The sequence below is a fragment of the Leopardus geoffroyi genome, chromosome E1 (assembly GCF_018350155.1).
Source record: "Leopardus geoffroyi isolate Oge1 chromosome E1, O.geoffroyi_Oge1_pat1.0, whole genome shotgun sequence".
NCBI lineage: Eukaryota > Metazoa > Chordata > Mammalia > Carnivora > Felidae > Leopardus > Leopardus geoffroyi.
In genome coordinates this window covers 41746414-41769306 of record NC_059330.1, presented here as the reverse complement: position 1 = coordinate 41769306, position 22893 = coordinate 41746414, and the positions used below count along the sequence as shown (strand labels likewise).

The 22893-nt window shown below is 47.9% G+C and overlaps 1 protein-coding gene across 3 annotated transcripts; it reads right to left on the bottom strand.

Moving 5' to 3' along the window:
- Positions 1–17786, bottom strand: LOC123603790 (lysozyme-like protein 6). Of its 3 annotated transcripts, none has more exons than XR_006715041.1 (5): positions 3670–3896; positions 2575–2733; positions 1603–1681; positions 664–761; positions 1–341 (listed from the first exon to the last, which is right to left on the bottom strand). XR_006715041.1 is itself a non-coding variant. In XM_045489068.1 (5 exons), the coding sequence occupies exons 2-5, from the start codon at positions 3806–3808 to the stop codon at positions 272–274; spliced, it is 447 nt and encodes a 148-aa protein (XP_045345024.1). In that variant the 5' UTR covers positions 3809–3896; positions 17059–17786; the 3' UTR covers positions 1–271. The 3 variants fall into 3 exon arrangements, 2 of the variants coding, with proteins under 2 accessions (XP_045345024.1, XP_045345022.1); XM_045489068.1 differs by lacking the exon at positions 664–761 and adding an exon at positions 17059–17786; XM_045489066.1 differs by lacking the exon at positions 664–761 and adding an exon at positions 8110–8446.
- Between the last annotated feature and the right edge of the window lie 5107 nt (positions 17787–22893).

The window sequence follows — 22893 nt, the reverse complement described above, 5'->3', positions numbered from 1 at the left end:
TTTGCACAAGGAATGCTTTCACAATTCCCCAAATATAACAACTTCTTCACTGTGGTCCTCTCTTGGTTTGCGAATGACAGTCAGGAACCAGGGGCCTGGGCCTGGATGGGTACAAGGAGAAAGCCCTAGAAAACCATTTATTCCTGGGGCTCCGGTCAGTCCTTTTTGAACACAGGAAGGAAAGAAAATAACGTGAAGTGGAGGCAAGAGGAAGAAGGCATGAAGAATCCCCAGGCGAGAAGAGGAACGCTGGAATGACTCCACGCCTGTCTCATTCCTTGTGACAGCCCGTCATCCAGTAGGAGAGTGGCCGGCCCGCACAGTGCAACCTCCATGCCACCCTGTGGAGAGAAGAAGGCTGGGTTCTTGCTTCCTACTTAGTAGCTCCTTCTCCACATCCATGACCCAGCACTTAGTGAACGCACAGCACAGCACAGCACGGCAATGCACAGAACCCCCTTCATTGCTCGCTCTCTGGTCTGTCCCCCTGTGGCCCCTCTGAGCCTTCCTTTAAATTTCTCTTATCTGTGGTGTTTGGCTCCTCCCCCCATCCAGTATGCTCCCACGTTTTCAAATCCTCCTCTGGCCCCGAAGGGGGAGCGCACCATTTTACAAGGCTGAGAGTCACTAAACACACAGAAAGATAGATAAATAAATAAATAAATAAATAACCAATCCGTCAATCTCAGGGGCAACTATCGACTCTCCCTCCAGAGAGGGTCATCCCTAATAGCCGTCAGCGTCTCTTCCGCATGGTGTTCCTAGAGTAGACAAGGCACTTAACCCCCTCCATCCTCACAGGCACCTGTAGAGGCAACTTATCTATCTATCTATCTATCATCTATCTCCAATCTGAAGCTCAGAAAAGTGAAGCAACCATTGCACTGTCTACCATTGGGAAGCTGACAGCTTTGGGGGTATTTGCTCAGCTGAGGAGCTACGCACCTTTTATAGAAAATGTTGCTGCGAATTATGGAGAGGGCCAGCCCCACCCCCCACCCGTGGCCAGCATGATGGTACTGCTTAACTGGTCCCACACCTACAGCTCATTGAACCACGCGGGGATGATGGGTCCAAGCTGAGCCGATCAGATTCTCTATCCCAGCCCCTTGGACTCTGGGGCTGAGACTAGCCAGTCTCCGTGACTGCTCAGAACATTAGCCCGTTAGCTTGGGGGCAGCCACGATCTGTCCTCTGGAATGTGGAGCAGAATATACTGCTCTACAAAGAAAGTAGTGAAGGAAATGCACGAGGAGGCAGAAACTTGTCAGGAAAGCCACACTGACAGTTCCCAGCTCCGCCTCCGTTCTCTTCCCAAGAAGAGACCCCTTGGGTAAGCTCGGTGAGACACCTCGTCCCCTCTGAAGCCATCTCCCTCAGCTAACTCAAGTTGCTTTGCTACTGTGTCCAAAACGGTTTTAATACAACATCAGAGAAAGACCCCGATCCCAAGTCTTGTAAGTCCCAGTTCCGAGCCCCGCCGCTCTCCCACGTTTTTCTAGGCGGTTAGAAGGGGTCGAGTCCTTGCCTCCTGTCCCCTCCTGTCACTACATCCTTCTTGGGGCTCTGCCTGCTAACTTAGTCCCACAGTGACCTCCTCACCAGTTCTTCATTCCCCCTGCTCCAGACACAATCTTTTTCACACAGTTGATGGTTGAGAGAAGATCGGGGCTGAGCAGTTCTGAAGGGGAGACGGAGAATACCCGTGAGAACACAGAGGACAGTCCCAGAGACTGAGGCAGACACTGGCTCTCCCTGCCCCCCAGGGGCTGAGTCCTTCCAGATTAGGCAAGGGCTCCCTCCCAGAGGCCCATTGAGATATCCCTACAATGGCTGCTAGAGGTCAAGGGTGGCTAGGGGTGGGGGCAGGAGGGGCAGGAGTAAATGTATGTTTACTACCACACATCCTAGCTAGGGTACATGCTGGTTCACGCCACGTTTGAGGGTTTCTAGGGAAAGGAAATGTCAAAACAGGCAGCACAGAGGCCAAGGTAAACCTTGCCTAATGAGAGAGGCTCTTCAGGTGAAGAGTGCAGGGATGTTGATCAGAGTACGAAAGAGGGAGTAAGGGGCAAAGTCATGGACCTGTGGAGCCTCCAGGAGTGGCTCTGAGGTGGGGAGTTTGCCCTTGGCCTCGAATCAACCAGGCCATTAACCAAACAAAGTCAGTACTTGATGGTTAGAGCTGAGCCTTCAGGGCCACCAGTCTGGCATTCGGCACTGGTTCTATGAGCCTCAGTTTGCTCGTCTGTAAAGCAGGGATCATAATAGTTTCCACCGCATGAGAAGCTGGCATGTGAAGTGCTTAGTATATAACACACTCTCGATAAATGTTGGCCGCTGCTGTCCTCTGCTACTGGGTGTGCAGAGCCTTTCTGGAGCCTGCACCCCGGAGAATCTCCTAACCGGAGGGGCATCGTAGCCACTAGTCAAATCCTCTGCTCAGCAAAGGCATTCCTGGACTCCTCGGGCCATCCCTCTGGGTGCATTCCCAGGCTTGGAGTGGGACGAGAAGTCCTGTGAGTAGACCCCACTCATCCTCTCACCTCTCCCACCCTGAGACCCCGGCCAGACCTTTGCAGTCCTCGTGGCAAATGTTTTCCGAGTGACTCTTGTAATCATTGCACCAGTAGTGGCTGTTGATCTGGAAGATGCCATAGTCGAAGCTGCCGTCTGCATTTTCATTTACCTTTGATAGGTTGAAGTTGCTCTCCACAAAAGCCAGGCACAGCCCTTAGAACAGGGAGAAGAGGTTTTTGGAGGGCTCTGAACTGAGGGACAAAGGATACGGAGGAGAAAGGGAGACGGGCAAGCAGAAGAAAGGAACAAGGCCTAAGAGGCTAGATGGGGCAAGCTGGCCGGAAACACCCATTAGCTTCTCCCCTCGCCCTTCGGTCCATCCACCTGCCCCTCAGTACAACCGTTCATCATCCCGCTGTCCATCCGCGTCTCCTGCACTTGATGATCGCCTACTGTGTGCCGTGACCCGTGCAAAACCCAGTGAGGGACATTTAGCTGGGTCAAAGGCAGCTGGTGCCTTCAGAGGGCCTATAGTACAAGAATGAAGACGCACATCTTAAAGGACCCTAAGACAAGATAAAACGAGAAGGACAGCACAAGACAGGTGTGTGCAAAATCTGGGCAGAAGGAAGCTGGCCCCACCATGGAGGACGAAGCCTTTGCACTGCCTGCTCCCTCTGCCTGGAATGCTCTTCCCCAGACATTTGGGTGACCCGGTCCTTTGCCTCATTCAGTGCTGCTCAATGTCACCTCCTCAGAGAGGTATTCCTTGACTTCCCCTTCAAGGACAAGGTTACCTCTCACTCCCCTGGCTTTATTCTGCTGCATAACATTTATCACCACCAGGAAGTGCTTCATATGTTTGTGTGTGTGTTTGGGACTCGCCTCTCCCCCTAGAATGCGAACACTGTGAAGGAAGGGGCTTTGTTGATGTCTCTGTCCCCAGCCCCTAAAATAGTTCCCGGTACATAGTAAGTGCTCAGTTAAGAATTGTGGCAGGAATATAGAATGTTGGGAGGGGCTTCTCGGGGAGGGCTGCTTTTTGAACTTGGCTTCGAAAGATGAATGATGGAAAGATGGCCACAGAGGGGGTGACCAGGAGCAGAAGAGGAATGGGGAGGGGCGGGAGTGTGAGAAAGCGGCACTCACAGTCACTCAGGGAGTAGCCCTCAAACCCGTCCAGATCCTCCTTGTGCAGCACTCTGGCCAAGTCACAGCGATTGATGAGCTCGGCCTCATTTATGGCAACGAGGCAGCTGGCCAAGGACATGAGTAGCGTCCTCATCATCTTCGGAGGGGAGAAGGTGCAGCTGAGGGCCTGTGGTCCCGAGGATCTCCCAGACGTGCTGCTGGTCTCCTCTGAGCACCTGAGGAATCTGGAGAGAGCAGCCAAATGTCCTGGCTCACTCACGGCTCCCCGCCTGGCTATTTCTCTTTCCTCTCACCATTTTATACTTTTTTTTTTTACTACAGAAACTTTCAAACATTTACAAAATAAGAGAGAATAATATCATGAATCTCCATGTAGCCATTGCCCGGTGTCAACAGTGAAAAACTGAGGCTGATCTCCTTTCATCTATAGGTTTTCTCCTCTTTTAGCCATTCTCACTCTTGTAAAGGACACCTGGCTATGGGCAGCATTTGGGTACAGGGGTGGGGAGTGAGGCTGGCAAAGGAGATTGATGAGAACTGGACTTTACTGGTACTTGTGTGTGTGGATTTGAACATGTGCTCTCGTAGGAAGGGCCAGGCCACTGGGTGTTGATCCGCCCTCAACCCCACGCTCCCAGATGCACGATATGTGACTTTTCCCAAGGGTATACCCTGCCTTGTGCAATTCCTGACAGGCTGTCTTATAAGCTCTACACCTTTGTTTCCACTCAAAACTGGTATCACTCAAGTAAAAGTGACCTTGTTGAAGAAATAAACTTCACTTTCACACTCTGTGTGTGTGTGTGTGTGTGTGTGTGTGTGTGTGTGTGTGTAGGGGGAGGTGCAAGGGGCGGGGACTCTGGATTCACATCGCCTGCTTTCAAAGGTTGGGCTGCTGTGTGACCTTGGGCAATATACTTTACCTCTCTGGGCCTCATTTGTAAAATGAAGATATGCCAATACCGACTTACTAGGGTTGTCGTGATGATTAAAGGAAATGATAAATGCCTAAATCTTGGTTTTGCATTCCCCCCAAAATAGGAAGCAAGACTTCTGGGACAAAGGTTGATTCCTAGGCTGGAGTAGGAAAGGGTATAAAATAAGTCTGAATTATCTTGTGCTAGAAAGTAAGAAAGTGCTCAAAATATGGATTGGGGCACGTCAAATAGACATGAGAGCCAGCTCAGAGGGGCACCCACTGGCCAAATCTGGAACACTTTCTTGGTAACAGCTTTATTGAGATAAAATTCCCAGTACATAATTCGCATACCACACAATCACTTAATTTAAAGCATACAGCTCAATAGTGTGTTTGCAGAGCTGTGCGACTATGACCGCGGTCAATTTTAAAACATTTTCATCAACCCAACAGGAAACCCCATACCCATTAGCTGTCACTAATCCACCCCTCCTCCAACCCCTGCCCACCACAAGCCTACCTTCCATTTCTCTAGATTCACCTAACCTGGACACTGCACACAAATAATCACACCATAGGTGGCCTTTGAGCCCAGCTTCTTTCGCTTAACAATGTTTTCAAGATTTACTCATGTTGTGGCAGCCACTGGGATCTCATTCCTTGTGATGAATCCTTCTTTTGTCTCTCTATTGATCGTTTCATAGACTTTTGGGCTACTTTGGGGCTATTATGAATGACGGTGCTGTGAACATTCACGCACAAGTGTTCGTGTGGACAAATGTTTTCATTCCTTCGGGCATATACGCCAAGGAATGGAACTGCTGAGCCATAGAGTAACTTCAAGTTTCAACTTTGGAGCAACTGCCTGACTTCAAAGTGGCTGTACCATTTTACATTGCCATCGGCTTTTCCACATCCTTACCAACACTGGTTACTTTAAAAAAAAAAATTATAAAGTTTATTTAGTTATTTTGAGAGAGAGAGAGAGAGAGAGGGTGCACAAAAGCTAGGGAGGGGCAGAGAGAGAGGGAGAGAGGGAGAATCCCAAGCAGCCTCCTCACTGTCAACGCAGAGCCCAATGCGGGGCTTGAGCCCACAGACTGTGAGATCATGACCTGAGCTGATACCAAGAGGCTCAACTGACTGAGTCACCCAGGTGCCCCAACGCTTGTTTGTTTTTTTAATTCAATTTACTCTTTTTTTTTTTAAAGTAGGTTCTGCCCATGACCCTGATGTTGAGAGTCGCCATGCTCTATACCAAAGGAGCCCACCGGCCCCCCCCCCCCACTAACACTTGTTATTAACTGTCTTTCTGATCAAAGCTCTCCTAATGGGTGCCAAGTCGTACACATGATGGTTTGGATCTGCATTTTCCTGGTGGCTAATGACGCTGAGCATCTTTCCATGTGCTCTTTGGCCATTTGCATATCTTTGGGGAAATTCAGTATTCAGATCTTTTGCCCATTTTCTAGTTGGGTTATTTGTCCTTCTTTATTGAGTTGTAAAAATTCTTTATCAGATGGGAATGCAAGCTGGTGCAGCCACTCTGGAAAACAGGATGGAGGTTCCTCAAAAAATTAAAAATAGAACTACCCTACGACCCAGCAATTGCACTACTCGGCATTTATCCACGGGATACAGGTGTGCTGTCTTGAAGGGACACATGCACCCCCATGTTTATAGCAGCACTATCAACGATAGCCGAAGTATGGAAAGAGCCCAAATGCCCATCAATGGATGAATGGCTAAAGAAGGTGTGGTATATATATACAATGAAGTATTACTCGGCAATCAAGAAGAATGAAATCTTGCCATTTGCAACTACATGGGTGGAACTGGAGGGTATTATGCTAAGTGAAATTAGTCAGAGAAAGACAAACATCATATGACTTCACTCATATGAGGACTTTAAGAGACAAAACAGATGAACATAAGGGAAGGGAAACAAAAATAATATAAAAACAGGGAGGGGGACAAAACAGAAGAGACTCATAAATATAGAGAGAAAACAGGGTTACTGGAGGGGGTGTGGGAGGGGGGATGGGCTAAATGGGTAAGGGGCACTAAGGAATCTACTCCTGAAATCATTGTTGCACTAGATGCTAACTAATTTGGATGTAACTCTTAACAAATAAAAAATAAAATTAAAAACAATAAATTTAAAAAAATAAAAATAAAAAAGTCTTTATCAGATACATGGCTTGCAAATATTTTCTCGCATTCTGTGGGTTGCCTTTCACTTTCTTGATGGTATTCTTAGAAACAAAAGAATTCAATGATGATGAAGACCGTTTTCTCTATCTTTTCTATTGTTGTTTACGCTTTTGGTGTCATAGCTACAGAATTAATACAGAATGATTTCTAAGGTAGTCTGGGACAGTTTGGCCATCAACACAAATAAAGATAGTGACAGGGGAGCTTGGCCGGCTCAGTTGGTGTAGCAAGCGACTCTTGATTTCAGGGTCATGAGTTAGCACCCCACCTTGGGCCTAGAGCGTCTTTGAAAAAAATTATGATAGTGACAGATTATAATCTAGTGAAAGAGATAGGAATCCCTGAGTCCTTAATAGTAATAAATAGACAAACAGATACATAACGGGGATGGGGTTGGAGCTCTTCCTGACAATAAGATGGTGAGTGATAAACGTGGAGGTGGTCATGGGGTTGGAAAATCATCACTCTGCAGCCATCATAGATTAGTTTGGGCAAGAATCATCAATGGATATTAAATCTAAGGTGGTGGGAAGCTTGGTGAAGAACTGGATGGGGCACCTGGGCTGGCTCAGTCGGTTAAGCATCGAACTTCGGCTCAGGTCATGATCTCGTGGTTCATGGGTTCAGGCCCAGCATCGGGCTCTGTGCTGACAGCTCGGAGCCTGGAGCCTGCTTTGGGTTCTGTGTCTCCCTCTCTCTCTCTCCCCCTCTGCCGCTCACGCTCTGTCTCTCTCTCTCTCTCTCTCTCTCTCAAAAATAAATAAACATTGGGAAAAAAAAACTATCAACACCATGAAAACACAGAATGGGGCTATTTCTGTCACTGTGTGCGTGTGTATCTTTCCCCTGAAAGTAGGTGTATGTTCCTGAGAGCAAAGGCCTAGGTTCCTCCACCCACAGGCTGCAGAGTCAGGAAGCTTCTGCTTGGGCAAGATGGCTGCCCTAATGGCCTTGTTTCCTCACAGATGTCTTCTAACCTCACTCCGTACCAGCCTGAGCTTGTGAACATTCTTTTGCTTCTCTCCCTCCCCCTGGTGTTGCCAGATTTAGTAAAGAAAATTTTACAGGATGCCCAACTACATTAGAATTTCAGACAAACAACAAATAATTTTTTAGTATGAGTGTGTCCCATGCAACCCTGCTCCACCCTGACTCAGGAGGTTCCTTCCGAGACTTGCCAGGGGTCACTGAGCCTTGGGAAGCAGGTGAGCTCTCTCTCTGCCCATGAAGTACCCCCTTGGGGTCTCCATGGGGAATACGGTGCCTCTGGTAGATGCATTCTCACCTTCCCTTCTGAAGCTTACCTCTCTCCTACCCCTCTCTGACCCCAGGTCCCAGACAGCCAGGGCTTTCCTCAAGAATCAGCACAACGAAGAGTCTCTTCCTCATGAACTATACTCTAGCCCCGCCTAGGTCGCAGCTCCCCATGTTCTAAAGAAGGTGGGAGCGCTGGGCCACCCTGCCTTCTGGAACCGCAGTTCTGTGACGTCATCATTCTCCTGGACATACTTGGGTCCAAACCATGCAAACGGAGGCCCAGGCAAGCTTCCCGCAGAAAGTACAGATGGGTCTGGAAGCACTGACTGGTGATCGCTGTCATGAAGGCCCCTGGGTGGGGCAGCACAGAGGGTCCTGGTTGTTCTGCCTCCTCACCTCCCTCCCCTTTGGTGGGTGGTACCACCTTTGGGGGAACTCCTTCCCCCATGGGGTTGTAGTGGAGAGTGCCAGTCACAGGACACTGTGCTCCGGGTGACAGGGTGTGCCTATGGCCCCCACCACTATATTTTGAATAGAAATTAAGTGGAACAGCTCAGCTTTACAGGGGAAGCCTTCAAGAGTGAGGCCAGAGGCCGACAGTTTGGAATCATGTGGACACAGCCCATCTGAGAGCATAAGCTTCCTTGAAGAGGGAGCAGAGTCCAGACAGGATTCCAATCCTAGAGTCCACCCAAACACAGTCTTGCCCTTACTGCAATCCTGCAATTCAATAAATGTCCCTTCCTGCGCCAATAAGTTCGAGGTGAGTTTCTGTCAATTGCAACCAAGAGAGGCCTGCATAGGAGGGAGCGTGGGGTTAACCACCTGTGAAGCGGTGACCCGACAATCTGTCACCTCCCCGTGAAGCTCACACATCCTAGTGTCATTAGTCACCAAAGAAGTCTGAAACATACTTCTACCTGCTGTAGCAGAAAGGAGGCAAAGGAAAGTTTTATTACCGGTGGCTACACTACCCTCTGAAACAGGATGGGAGGGGCTGGCGGAAAGAAGGTAGCAGGAAGAGCCTTTAAGTGGGCAGTGCTGCCCTGTACCTTCTGCCTCCAGACTTTTCTTCCCAAGGACGTTGCAGCTTGGGCTGACGATGTTGGGATGAGTAAGAAACATATACCTCATTCATAAATGATGATGAATATCCCATGGAATTTTTCTTCTCTTCCTTTCAGCAAAATCGCTAATCATGTTATTTTTTTTTAAGTTTATTTACTTATTTTGAGAGAGAGAGACAGAGACAGAGAGAGCGAGTGGGAGAGGGGCAGAGAGAGAAGGAGAGAGAGAGAATCCCAAGCAGGTTCTTCACTGTCAGCACAGAGCCTGATGCGGGGCTTGAACTCAAGAACTGTGAGGTCATGACACGAGAGGAAACCAAGAGTCGGATGCTTCAACAACTGAGCCACCCAGGCGCCCCTAATTATGTTATGATAATCAAGATCTTAGGGGTGCCTGGGTGGTTCAGTCGGTTGAGCACCCAATTCTTGATTTCGGCTCAGGTCATGATCCCAGGGTCCTGGGATGGAGTCCTGCTTGGGGCTCAGCACTGAGCCTGGAGGCTGCTTAAGATTCTCTCTCTCTCTCTCTCTCTCTCTCTGCCCCCCTCCACTCACACACTTCCTCTTTTTTTAAAAATTTTTTTTTCAACGTTTATTTATTTTTGGGACAGAGAGAGACAGAGCATGAACGGGGGAGGGGCAGAGAGAGAGGGAGACACAGAATCGGAAACAGGCTCCAGGCTCCAAGCCATCAGCCCAGAGCCCGACGCAGGGCTTGAACCCACGGACCGCGAGATCGTGACCTGGCTGAAGTCGGACGTCCAACCGACTGCGCCACCCAGGCGCCCCTCACACACTTCCTCTTAAAAAAAAAAAGATTTTAAAATTTACTTAAGGATTAAAAACAATTATATTCAAAGAACAAAAATGTAAATATATTCATTTTTTATTAATTTTTTTGCGACAATTTTTTATGAAAAAATTTTCCAGTGTTTTTCCAAAAAGTTAGGGTTTTTTTTAAACATTGAAAAGTATCTAATAATGCAGAAGGCAAAATAAAGATTAGAATTACTGAATATCAAATTTTTTTATCAAATATACGTAAGTCCAAATACTGTGTATCATTATACTCTCTACAACCTTAATTAAATTTTATTAAATAACTTAATTTTAAAGTTTAACTTAAATTGTATTTAAATTATACATTTAATTTAAAATTTGATTTATAAATAAGTAACTTTTTATTACTTATTTATTTATATATTTATTTTTAGTAAATTTAACCACAACATGGGGCTCGAACTCGTGACCCTGTGATCAAGAGTCACATGTTCTTTTTCTTCTAATTTTTAAAAAATGTTTATTTTTCAAATGTTTAATGTTTACCAGTTGAGCCAGTCAGGTACCCCCCCCCCAAATAAGTAAGTTTTTTTTTTTTTAATTTTTTTTAATGTTTATTTATTTTTGAGAGAGAGTGAGAGAGACAGAGCTCGAGAGGGGAAGGGCCAGAGAGAGAGGGAGACACAGAATCTGAAACAGGCTCCAGGTTCTCAGCTGTCAGCACAGAGCCCAATGCGGGGCCTGAACCCACAAACTGCAAGATCATGACCTGAGCCGAAGTCGGACGCTTAACCGACTGAGCCACCCAGGCGCCCCGAGTTTTTAAATGAAAATGTTAAAATTCATAATTCTAGCATTCAGTGTCCATCTCGCTGCCTGTGTAAAGAATCAGTATCGTTATGTCTAAAGCCTAGATATACATGCAAATTTGAATAATGTGTAACATGGCTTATGTAATGTCGCAAAAATGTCCTCAGTTTCCATTTACAACGGATGCAAATGCCGTCCTAATTCATGTGTAGCACCCCCAGAACCACGAATAAGAAGATGCAAACAAGAAACTATAGTCAGCACGACTAGAAAATGCCCTTTCATTGTGTTTAATCTGTTGCATTCCGGCTGAGAGGAAAGATCTGGCAAGTTAATTTGTCTTTTTTCTTACCTAAGTACTTCTCTGCTGAAAATCTCTCTGCTCTCCGAGATAGTACCTAGCAGGGGCCCATCAAGCTTTCGTTAAACTTTTCGAAGCTGATGCATTTTTCTCCCCATCAATATAGGGTCAGATGTGAAGCATCTCCCTGGGGCCTGAACATTGTTGAAGAGCACGGATGTTTAGGGTTAGGTCCTGCTGTGCGAGTGCTGAGCGCCAGAGGCATTGTGCGGTCCTTAATAAATTTGATTATTTTGTTGGGGGGTACTCTATTTTCTAAATTTTTTTAAGGTTTATTCAGTTTTGAGAGAGAGACAGAGCACGAGCAGGGGAGGGGCAGAGAGAGAGAGGGAGACACAGAATCCGAAGCAGGCTCCAGGCTCCGAGATGTCAGCACAGAACCCGATGCGGGGCTTGAACCCACGACCCGCGAGATCACGACCTGAGCCCAAGTCGGAGGCTTCACCAACTGAGCCTCCCGGGCGCCCTGTTGTGGGGAACTCTGAAGCACAGGGCCCACTTGGGGACCTCTCTTGCCAGTTCTCAGGGCAATGCTGGAAGAGGATGCTTCTGGAAATAAATTGCTCTAGAAAACAGGACACTGTAAGGAAATGTCTGCTTTGAGTTCTCCATAAAATATGAGAAAGATGGATACAGCTTGCCGAAACGCAGAATGCAAGGAACCCAAACCCAGTGCCGGGAATGAGATCTGCATTGAAGGTGCAAAGAGCAGAATCCACAGCACAGAAAAGTTCCTCCAGGCTGGAGCCACACACTTGAAAAGCTCTCCAAGTGCAGAGCGGAAAGGCATGTGGAAAACAATGAGACCAAAGAGAATGAGTACAGACCACAGAGCTTATAGACTCAAACAGGGACGGAGACACCAGAGATGGTCCACCACTGTCTCTGGAATATATTCAAACCATATATTTAGAAGACTGAATTTTTGGCTTTATTATCGGGCTTGTACTTTATCCCACAGAATACACACTTTCTGAAATACTTCACGAATATTTACACAATTTGACCTAAACTAGGCTACAAATAATACGTCCAGCTCTCCACAAAGGAGGAATTCTATAGGCTCCACACTCAGGCTACAGTGTAAAAGAAACCACCCAATTTCTTATGACTTTCAAAGAAACACGCACATACTTTTCCCCCCTTCATAATTATTAGGTCAAAGGCAAATTAAAATCTGGAATAACAGGTTTCTAAAATGATGAGAATGAAAGAACATAGGCCGTTTCTGAAACTTAATCAATATGTATTTAGAAGCAAATGTGTAGTCTTAACTGCTTTCCTTCAAACAAAGCAAAACAGACGGACTGATCATGCAACGAGAAGTTAGAAAAAAATAGAAGGAAAACATTTCCAAGGCAAATAACAAGAAGCAAAGAATAAGAATGGAAGCATTAAGATATTTAAGGGACTTTGGGGGCGGTGGGGGGGGGGGAACGTGTGGGTGGCATATTAAAAACAGAATCAAGAAACAAAGACTAGAGGGGGTCTGGGTGGCTCAGTCAGTTAAGCGTCCGACCCTTGATTTCGGCTCAGGTCATGATCTCACGAACCGCAAAATCGAGCCCCGCATTGGGCTCCACGCTGGATGTGGAGATTGCTTAAGATTCTCTCTCCTTCTCTCTCTCTCTCTGCTCCTCCCCTACTCACATGCATGGGTGCATACATGCGCTCTCGCTCTCTCTCTTTCAAAAGAAGAAGAAGAAGAAGAAGAAGAAGAAGAAGAAGAAGAAGGAGGAGGAGAAGGAGAAGGAGAAGGAGAAAAGAAAAAGAAAAAGAAACAAAGACTAGAGACCTCGCATATTATATGTCCCACCATACTTGCTATGGACTTTGATACTTCTCTGTAGCATTAGAGCTGGTTAAAGGAAATTCTTCAGTTTCTGGAATGGGTTCCTTGCAAGAACAAGCCAGTCTGAAGTCAAGGGTTACCACCAAACAACAGACTCCTTTAATAATAACATGGTGGATGGGGCGCCTGGGTGGCGCAGTCGGTTAAGCGTCCGACTTCAGCCAGGTCACGATCTCGCGGTCCGTGAGTTCGAGCCCCGCGTCGGGCTCTGGGCTGATGGCTCAGAGCCTGGAGCCTGCTTCCGATTCTGTGTCTCCCTCTCTCTCTGCCCCTCCCCCGTTCATGCTCTGTCTCTCTCTGTCCCAAAAATAAATAAAAAAACGTTGAAAAAAAAAAAATAATAATAACATGGTGGATAGATTGTCCAAGAAGGTAAGTAGCTTTATTTTTAGAAGTTTCTTTTTTTTTTTAAGTTTATTTATTTTGAGAGAGACAGAGTGAGCAGAGGAGGAAGAGGAGGAGGAGGAGGAGGAGGAGGAGAGAGAGAGAGAGAGAGAGAAAGAGAATCCCAAGCAGGCTCCATGCTGCCAGCACAGAGCCCAACTCGGGGCTTGAACTCACGAAACCATGAGATCATGATGTGAGCCGGATGCTTAATTGACTGAGCCACCCAGGCGCCTCTGTAGAAGTTTCTAAAGTCTTGTTGCCTCAAAAGCACCACTAAACACTTTCTTCCATAAAAGTATATTCCGTCCTGAGACAGGCTCCCAGCAGGAAAGAGATGTGCCAATGCCTGCTACTGGCCTTTAGAGCAGAGGGCAGGAAATAAGTCTTAAGTCTCGGTTCAGAAAAGTGCCAACAGAAAGCCCCCGTATTGCGCTCGGAAATGCAAGGTAAGTAAAACACAAACACACCTCTGAGAAATCAAATATGGACCTTAGCGTATGAGACTGGCCATGCCTCCCTGATGGTCAGCCCTGTGAGAAATCTTCCCACGGAGCTGACATCTGCCTGCGTCCACCTCTCCTGCTCAGTCTCGGGCCCCACGCGTCAGGCCACACAGCATCGTCCCCTCCTGTGTGGAGGGGTCAACCGCTGGCCTTTGGAGCCAAACCAAAGCCTCCGGCAAAGAAGCGGGTCCATGTAACTGTATGTATAGGTGAAGTATCTGACTACATCACTGTATGTTCCGGGGCGATCATGTCTGAGCATTTACATGGGATTCACCTATTGTTTTATTTCTTTCTTTCAGTTCCTATTATACTTAGGGCAGTAGACTGATTTTTAAAAGTACCAACATTCTGAATGGACAAATGGCAGTACGTTCATACAATGGAAATACTACCTAGTAATAAAAAGGAATATACTATTGGTCCATGCAATGGATAAACTTCAAAATGATTATGCTGAGGGAAAGAAGTCAGACCGAAAGAAGAAGAAGAAAGAGAAGGAGAGGGAGGGAGAGGAGAGAAGGAGGAGAAGGAGGAGGACGAGGAAGAAGAGGAGGAGAAAGAAAAGGAGATACTGCACGGTTCCATTTATAAGAAACTCTAGAAAATGTCAACCAATCTATAATGACAGGAAGTAGACCAGTAGTTGTTTGGGGATGGGGGAGCAGAAAGGGGCGGAGGGAGGGGTTACTGAAGGGCACAAGAAAACTTTGGGGAGCGAAGAGATATTAACTATCTTGCTTGTGATGGGGGTTTCGTGGGTATATATGTATGTCAAAGATTATCAAATTGTATTTTTAGAAATACGTCGTTCGGTGTAGGCCAATACCTGAATAAGGTATACTATAGTTACACACAATACATTTTATGAGAAGGGAGTTACAGGTCTGTCATGGTTGAGAACCGCCCCCCCCCCCCCTTCCCCGGGGGAGGCGGGGGGAGGTACTTCTCCCACATCGTTGTCCTCAGGCCAACTCGCTGTGCAATCTATCCAGTGGCCACTAGGGGGAAGCAGCGGCCCACATACAGGAAGCGTGAGTCGCCCGGCACCCACAATTAAGAAGTCCCTCCAGTGTGCTCCCCTCCTGGGGAGGTGGGCGGGTAGCCATAGCTCCACGTGAGTTATCTGCAGGGCTGATACGGAGTAGTTGGAGATGGCCCCAGCAAGTTGCGATTGTCAAGGTGCCTCTGGAAGACCTACGCCTGGAGTAGCCTCTCTATTGGCTTTCCGCCTTGCCTGAAACCCCACCAACTATAAAACACGACAAGATTCCATCAGCCAACTAAGCTAAAGAATGAAGCACCGAAAAGATTTTTTATAAGGGCGAGGGAAAGGAGACAAGGTGGAATTGGGGGTGGGGAGGAGATGGGGAGCACCCATGGGAGGCCACCACGGAGGATTCCCAGTAAGAACTGTTGCTAACACAGGCTGAGCCTTCCCAGCGTGTGGGGCATGATGCCAAACACCGTAAGCAGTGAACAATTTCACCTTCACAGCACTCTTGTGAAATCCACTGCAGAGAGGTTAAGTGACTCGCCGGAAGTCACAGAGCTAGTGGGAGGCAGAGCAAGGATTTGAAACCGGGTTTGATACTAACATGGCGGGTGTAGCTGTTACTGCTCATTTTTTACCAGTTTTTAAATTTTTTTTTTTAATGTTACAACTCAGGCAACAATAGATGTTGGCGAGGATGCGGAAAAAGAGGATCTCTTTCGCATTGTTGGTGGGAGTGCAAGCTGGGGCAGCCACTCTGGGAAACAGTATGGAGGGTCCTCAAAAAATTAAAAATAGAACTACCCTAGACCCAGCCATTGCATTACTAGGTATTTATCCAAGGGATACAGGTGTGCTGTTTCACAGGGACACATGCACCCCAATCTTTACAGCAGCACTATCAACGATAGCCAAAGTATGGAAAGAGCCCAAATGTCCATCGATGGATGCATGGATAACGAAGACGGGGTATACAATGGAGTATTACTCGGGTAATACAATGGAGTATTACTCGGCAGTCAAAAAGAATGAAATCTTGCCATTTGCAACTATGTGGATGGAACTGGAGGGTATTATGCTAAGTGAAATTAGTCAGAGAAAGACAAAAATCATACGACTTCACTCATATGAGGACTTGAAGAGACAAAACAGATGAACATAAGGGAAGGGAAACAAAAATAATCTAAAAACAGGGAGGGGGACAAAACAGAAGAGACTCATAAATATGGAGAACAAACTGAGGGTTACAGGAGGGGTTGTGGGAGGGGGGATGGGCTAAATGGATAAAAGGAATTAAGGAATCTACTCCTGAAATCATTGTTGCACCATGCTAACTAACTTGGATGTAAATTAAACAATAAATACATTCAAAAAAAGAAAGAAAGAAATGGTCAGCGGCACCCGGGTGGCTCACTCACTTAAGCATCTGACTCTTGGTTTCAGATCAGGTCACGATCTCACAGTTCGTGGGATTGAGTCCTGTGTCAGGCTCTGACGCGGATCCTGCTTAGGATTCTCCCTCTCTCCCTGTCTCTCTTTCTGCCCCTCCCCTGCTCTCTCTCTTTCTCTCTCAAAAATAAACAAACATTATTAACATTAAACAAATAAATTTAATGTTTATTTATTTTTGAGAGAGAGAGAGAGAGAGTAGGGGAGGAGCAGAGAGAGGGAGACACAGAATCTGAAGCAGACTCTAGGCTCTGAGCTGTCAACACAGAGCTCGATGCGGGGCTTGAACCTATGAACCACGAGATGGTGACCCGAGCCGAAGTTGGAGGCTCAACCAACTGAGCCACCCAGGTGCCCGCTCTTACTGCTCATTATAACAGAATTGTCTTTCTTTCTCTTTGGGGCTGGGGTATTATTTAATTATTAATGTGTGAAACTGGTTGGTGTTGGTAGCAGGCGATGAGTATTTCAGCTTATCCTCCTGGAGATAAAGTTCCTGATGCTTCCAGAGAATTTTAAGCATCTCTGATGGTCCAGGAAGGAAATCTTCCCTATTTATTTGCTAAGCATTTGCACTGCGTGAGGTTCCGTGTTAAGACTGATCCGTTCATAGTGATGAAAGTATGGCCTTTAACAGAGGCCAGCACGAGGAATCGAGGGGCACGTGACCTGTAGCAATGCGGTGGCGTTGTTCATGTGTGTCCATAGGAGTGTGTTAGAGGCAGCAGTACCCCACCTCAGCTGGAGTCCTGAGCAGCTTGACCAGATCAGGATGCATGCCAAGAGAACTCACCAGAACGCCCAGTTATCAGAACAAGGCCAAAGCATCCCAGTGAGCAGATAACTCGTGCCCGTGGTTCGTGAGTAAGTGAAGTTTATCCTTTCCCTCGGGACTGGACCAGCCCGCCTGGGATCCTGCAGCTTGATCCTTCAAGCGAGTTGCCCCAGGGCGGTGGCCTCTTCTAGGTTCTGCAGGAGCCAGCGGTTCTGGCCTACCGGCCTTCCTGCTGCTTTTACGCTGCTGTGGCCACAGGGTGGGGTTGATGCGGCACCGAGTAAAGGCTCCAGGGCTGCCCACGTGAAGACAAAGCAAAAGGAGGCCAACGTTAAACACTGGGTCCACCTGCTTCATTCCCTAGATGGGGAAACCGAGGCCTGGGGAGAGGAAGGGACTCGAGTGAGCTGATGGCCGAGCTGGGGGTAAGACTCCCGGCAGTCTCTTCTCCCCTACTCCCCGGCCCTATTTCATAATAAGGCCCCTGCTGTTGGCTGCGTCTCTGCGCTTTGTCAATCACTAGTATCTTTCTTGAAACAACAGTTCTTTAACATCGTCACGTATTCAGTCAGTGTTCAAATCTCCAATGGTGTCCGGTCAAAAAACACTTCGAACAGTTTGATCCAATCAAGATTGGGATCAGATGCGCTCAGATGTGACTGGTTGCTGTCTCTTGAATCTCTTTTAATCCCCAGGTTCCTCCCCCAGCTTTCTCTTTTTGCTTGCGATTTATCACCGGAGAAGGCGTGTCGTGTATCCTGCAGATTGTCCGCAGTCTGGGTTTTTGTGATTGCAAACCCATGACGTGGCTCCACACATTGCTCTGTTTTCTGTATTTCCTGTAGTTGAATCTAGGGGTTTGATCAGATCAAGATTTGGGTGCTTTGTTTTGTTTTGTTTTTGCAAGACTACCATAGGAGGACAGACCTGCACAGAGTCTTAAACATCATCCAGTTCAGCCATGTCGTGTTCAGGTAAGCTGAGGACCAGACAGGTGTAGTGACTCATACGGGCTTGCACACACGGCCAAGGCCATGGACATATTCTTAAAGGAAACCACTGAAAATGCTTGTGATCAGTTCCAGTGCCTTGGATGGCTGTGTATGCTATTCTCACTCTACAGCCTGTGCTTGTACCCACCATGCTAGGCCTGCCTCTTGACCTCATCTCACTTACCGTTGTGATCCCAGGGCCTATGATAGACACTCATCTGCTGAATGAATAAATGAATGACCTTACCATTGTTTTTATGTCTCAGAAACTGGCTGCTCCTGGACTGTCCACGGGGGAAGGTATTATAGGCACTGGCCCTGCTGTAGTTTTCCAGAAAGCGGCCAGCCTGTTAGGCACAGGAAGGATCCAAGGGTAAAAGAATGAGAGGGAAGCAGGGCTTACCCCAGAAAAGCAACTGGAATGATGGGCTCTAGTCCACCCAGGCAAGAGGCAAGCCCAGCAACACAAAATCCTGCAGGCAGCACGGATGGGGTGCAGTTGGCAGGGTCCAGCTGCCGAGATGGGGTGGAGGCAGCACTCCAGTCCACGGGGGGAGCAAGCCAGGACCCTGCTCCTCACACTGGGCAGGAACTCAGGCCAAAGATCAAGTCAGAAGCCCTGAGTATTACTTAGGATTAAGTTGAGTTGACAGGAATGGAAAAACCCCAAGTGTCATTGGCCCGAATAGGGTAGAAGCTCATTTCTCCCTCGTGTTAAATGCCCTGAGGGAGTCAGCCCACAGCCAACAGGGTGCTCCAGGGGGCAAAGATGACAGCGAGGACCCAGCCTCCCCTGTCTTGTCGCTCTCTTATCCTCGAGCATGATTTGTTCCACGGCACAATATGGCTGCTGGAACGCAGCCTTTCCAGGCCATATCCCAAGTAACAGGAAAGAACAGAGGGAAAAGAGCACTCTCCTCCTTAGGGCAATTTCCAGAATTGTGCAGACTACTTCACGTACATTCTCTTGGCCAGAACTGAGTCGCGTGATGACACCTCACTGCAGATGATGATGAGAAATAGAGCCTTCATCTCCGACATCCATGGGCCCACTGGCGGGTCTGTACGTGAAGACCAGAGAGCATGTGGCCAGGGACTCATTAGGATACAAGGCAGACGTGAGCAGAGGGCTCCCAGCTTAGGCGCAGGTGCTTATGTCCCTGCTGTAGCTGCTTATGTCTCTGCTGCCCTAAGTCCTGGGTCTTGGGCAGCATGGGGTCCTCTCAGTCCAAGTGTGGGAGGGAGACGCTGTGGAGCCTAGCCATGGGGCCTGACCGTTGAGTACCTGTCACTGCACAACAGCGGGCAATTTGTAGCTAAGCCCGGCACCGGCCCAGGGAGAAGCAGCAGCGGTAAGAAAGCAGGTGTGTTCATTGTCAAGGACAGGCACACACTCAAAGGCCAACAACTGCTCAATGCTGTGAAAAGCATCTTCAAGACGTTGAGTCTGGGGCCACAGACTGCCTTTTCTCAGGAGGCAGCGAAGGCGCTGAGGACAACGGCTTTTTTTTTATTTCCTTAAAAATTTTTTTTTTTTTTTTTTTTTTTGCTATAGAATAACCCATACAGAGAAAAGTATACAAATTCTAAGCGTATACCTCCACAATTTTCACAGAAGTGGACACACCCAAGTATCCAACACACAGATCAAAAAGTATGAGGCTTAGGTTAAGGTTAAGGTTAAGGTTAGGGTCAGGGTTAGGGTTGGGGTTGGGGTTAGGGTTAGAGTCTAGTATGGTTACAATCTAGTGCTGAACATCTTGTCTCTTATGAAGATTATAAAATCAAGCGGAGGGGGCGCCTGGGCGGCTCAGTAGGTTAAGCGGCCGACTTCGGCTCAGGTGAGGATCTCACGGTTCGTGGGTTCAAGCCCCGCGTTGGTCGGTGCTGACAGCTCGGAGCCTGGAGCCTGCTTCGGATTCTGTGTCTCCCTCTCTCTCTGCCCCTCCCCTGCTTGTGCTCTGTCTCTCTCTCTCTCTCTCAATAACAAATAAACATTAAAAAAAAAATGTAGGGGCGCCTGGGTGGCGCAGTCGGTTAAGCGTCCGACTTCAGCCAGGTCACGATCTCACGGTCCGTGAGTTCGAGCCCCGCGTCGGGCTCTGGGCGGATGGCTCAGAGCCTGGAGCCTGTTTCCGATTCTGTGTCTCCCTCTCTCTCTGCCCCTCCCCCGTTCATGCTCTGTCTCTCTCTGTCCCAAAAATAAATAAACGTTGAAAAAAAAAAAAAAATGTAGAACGTTACTACAACCCCAGAAAAGGCCCCGAGCATCCCCTTCCTGTTACTACCCCCCACCCTGCTCCCAGCATTTAGAAAATCTTTCCAGGCGATTCTATAGTCAATGCTGAGAATCACTGCTTTTATAACAATGGTTATCATTAGAATCAAGTGGGCCAGCGTCTGCGTTTTGAGGTGGAAGGACAGGGACAGCTAAGAAGGCAGTGTGGTGCAGGGGAGAAGCCTGGGAGCCAGACAGGCCTGCCACGTCCCAGCTGTGTGACCTTGAACAAGTTCCTTCACCTCTCTGAGACTCACCTGTCACATGCGAATACTATCACACACCCTGCAGAGTTGAGGCTGGGGGGTGGGGGGGCAGGGCGGGTGGGATGTAAGTTCAGGCACATGTAGGGTCAGTATATGGCAGGCGCTACTGTCCTTTTTATTAAAGGGGTACAGCCCCAGGAAGACTGAGAGCCCTTCTTTATGCTGATGGGACCCAATCCGGGATAGTGGACGCAGGGCATATTGATAGGAAGGTCAACAGGTAGTGATGAGAAGCCAGAGTCTTTCCGGGCAGCACGGGAAATTTCCAGGGCAGCCAGAGCTGATGAGCGGCGGCTGCTGGCTAGCACAGCTGCATGGGCACCGGGGACCGGCAGCTATGGATCCACTTTGGGCAAAGCCAATCCTTTTCCTTCTGCAAGAACAACTAAGGTGACTGCCTGCAGGCTCTCACTGTGAGCCGCTTGCAGAGAGAGAAGCAAACGTGGTTGAGCACCTACCTCGTGCCAGAAATTGCACGTCCATGCCTCTGATTCTGTGATGTGGGCACACTCACCCCAGGAAACACTGGAGGAGGCTTAACTCAGCCTCCCTAACTCACCGGAGCCCCGGTGTCTCCATGAGCCTGCCTCCCTGCTGGGCTGCAGTGGCAGGCGTCACAGATGATCTGGGAGCACCTTCTTTGGATGAGGTGCTTGTTCCTGTATTTTATTTCAAAACAAAAAGTATACTTAAAAAAAGGTGTTTTTTTTTTCATGGTTATTTATTTTTGAGAGAGAAAGGCAGAGCACAAGCAGGGGAGGGGCTGAGAGAGAGAGGGAGACCCAGAATCCGAAGCAGGCTCCAGGCTACTCAGGCACCCTTCTTCATGTTTAAAATGAGAAACTTAAGGGGCGCCTGGGTGGCACAGTCGGTTAAGCGTCCGACTTCAGCCAGGTCACGATCTCGCGGTCCGTGAGTTCGAGCCCCGCGTCAGGCTCTGGGCTGATGGCTCAGAGCCTGGAGCCTGTTTCCGATTCTGTGTCTCCCTCTCTCTCTGCCCCTCCCCCGTTCATGCTCTGTCTCTCTCTGTCCCAAAAATAAATAAACGTTGAAAAAAAAAATAAAATGAGAAACTTAATAGCTTTCCAGGAGATACACACACACACACACACACACACACACACACGTATTAATTCTAATGGCAGAGCGGTGGCTTTGAGATACTCCATGCTGGGGACATCCTGGGTACCTTCATGCCCACTTGCCAAGCCCTTTCCATCCTCAGGTCTCTCCCTCCGCCACCACCAGCGGAATCCAAGCCTCCCACAGCATCTTCTGCCTGGACTCTGGAAAAGATTCCTAGATGCTTTCCTTCCTTCTCCACAGCTCAAAGAATGCAAATTATACAAGGATGAGAAACCATCCCACATCCCATAAACACAGGCAAAGATTATGAAAATAATGACAATAACCAGGATCGGGGGCAATGCCCCCCGCCTTCCCCATAGTGCTGCAGTGTAAACTGGTTCATTTCTGCAGAGCAATTTGGTAGGATGTAATCTTTGGATTCTGTGGGTCCATTGTTCAAAAAATCAAGAAAAAAAATAGTTTTTGCATACACTTTGATACAGGCTCTTTATGGTAATATTGGTTCTGATGCAAAAAAAAGGGGGGCCAACTAAAATATCCAAAAAGAAACATCTTCCTTAAATAAATGGTAGTAGTCTCTACCCTTGAAACACCATTCCTTCACTAAAAATTGTATTACAGATCAGTAGTTCTCAAAGCAGGACCCGGAAGCAGCATGAACATCACCTGTGAGGGTATTAGTAATGCATATTCTGGGGCCCCCAACCCCGACATAGTAAGTCCTCCAGAATATGCAGAACCACTGTTGTAGATGAGTATTTATCACTACGAAAAGATACACAATTAAATGACAAAACAGTAGGTACTAACAATGCACCTCTATTTGAATAAATGTATGGAGACTCGCAAAGAAAAAAAGCCCAGATTTTGTACCAAGGTGGTAACGTCGACACTCGAGGGTAGGATTTTGAGGTTTTCGATTTTTTTTTTCATTTTGCTAATCCATACTTTCTAGTTTGCAATGGTGCGTTTTTTGCCAAAAGGAACGCGGGGGGGGGGGGTGAGACCTCAATAACTTCTTTTTGAATTAAAAACAAAAAATCAAATGGGGCAGGATGGGGGTGGGGTGGGAAGGACGAAGACAGCACGCCCCGCAGCCACAGCTTTCAGCCTGGGCACAGCAGCGAGGAGCGGGTAGGGGCGTGGCGGGACCGCTCGGCACCCAGCGCCACCGCCCCAATGGAGAAGGGAGAGAGGAGAGGGCAGCCAACGCCAGGGGTTAGAGCTA

What these genes read in the sequence shown, in the direction of transcription:
- LOC123603790 (XM_045489068.1), bottom strand. Translation starts at nt 3,808, where the DNA reads ATGATGAGGACGCTACTCATGTCCTTGGCCAGCTGCCTCGTTGCCATA. An exon ending in GGGCTACTCCCTGAGTGACT is followed by an intron (nt 2,734 to 3,669) that starts GTGAGTGCCGCT and finishes CCCTGTTCTAAG; the next exon opens with GGCTGTGCCTGGCTTTTGTG. An exon ending in TTGCCACGAGGACTGCAAAG is followed by an intron (nt 1,682 to 2,574) that starts GTCTGGCCGGGG and finishes TCTCCCCTTCAG; the next exon opens with AACTGCTCAGCCCCGATCTT.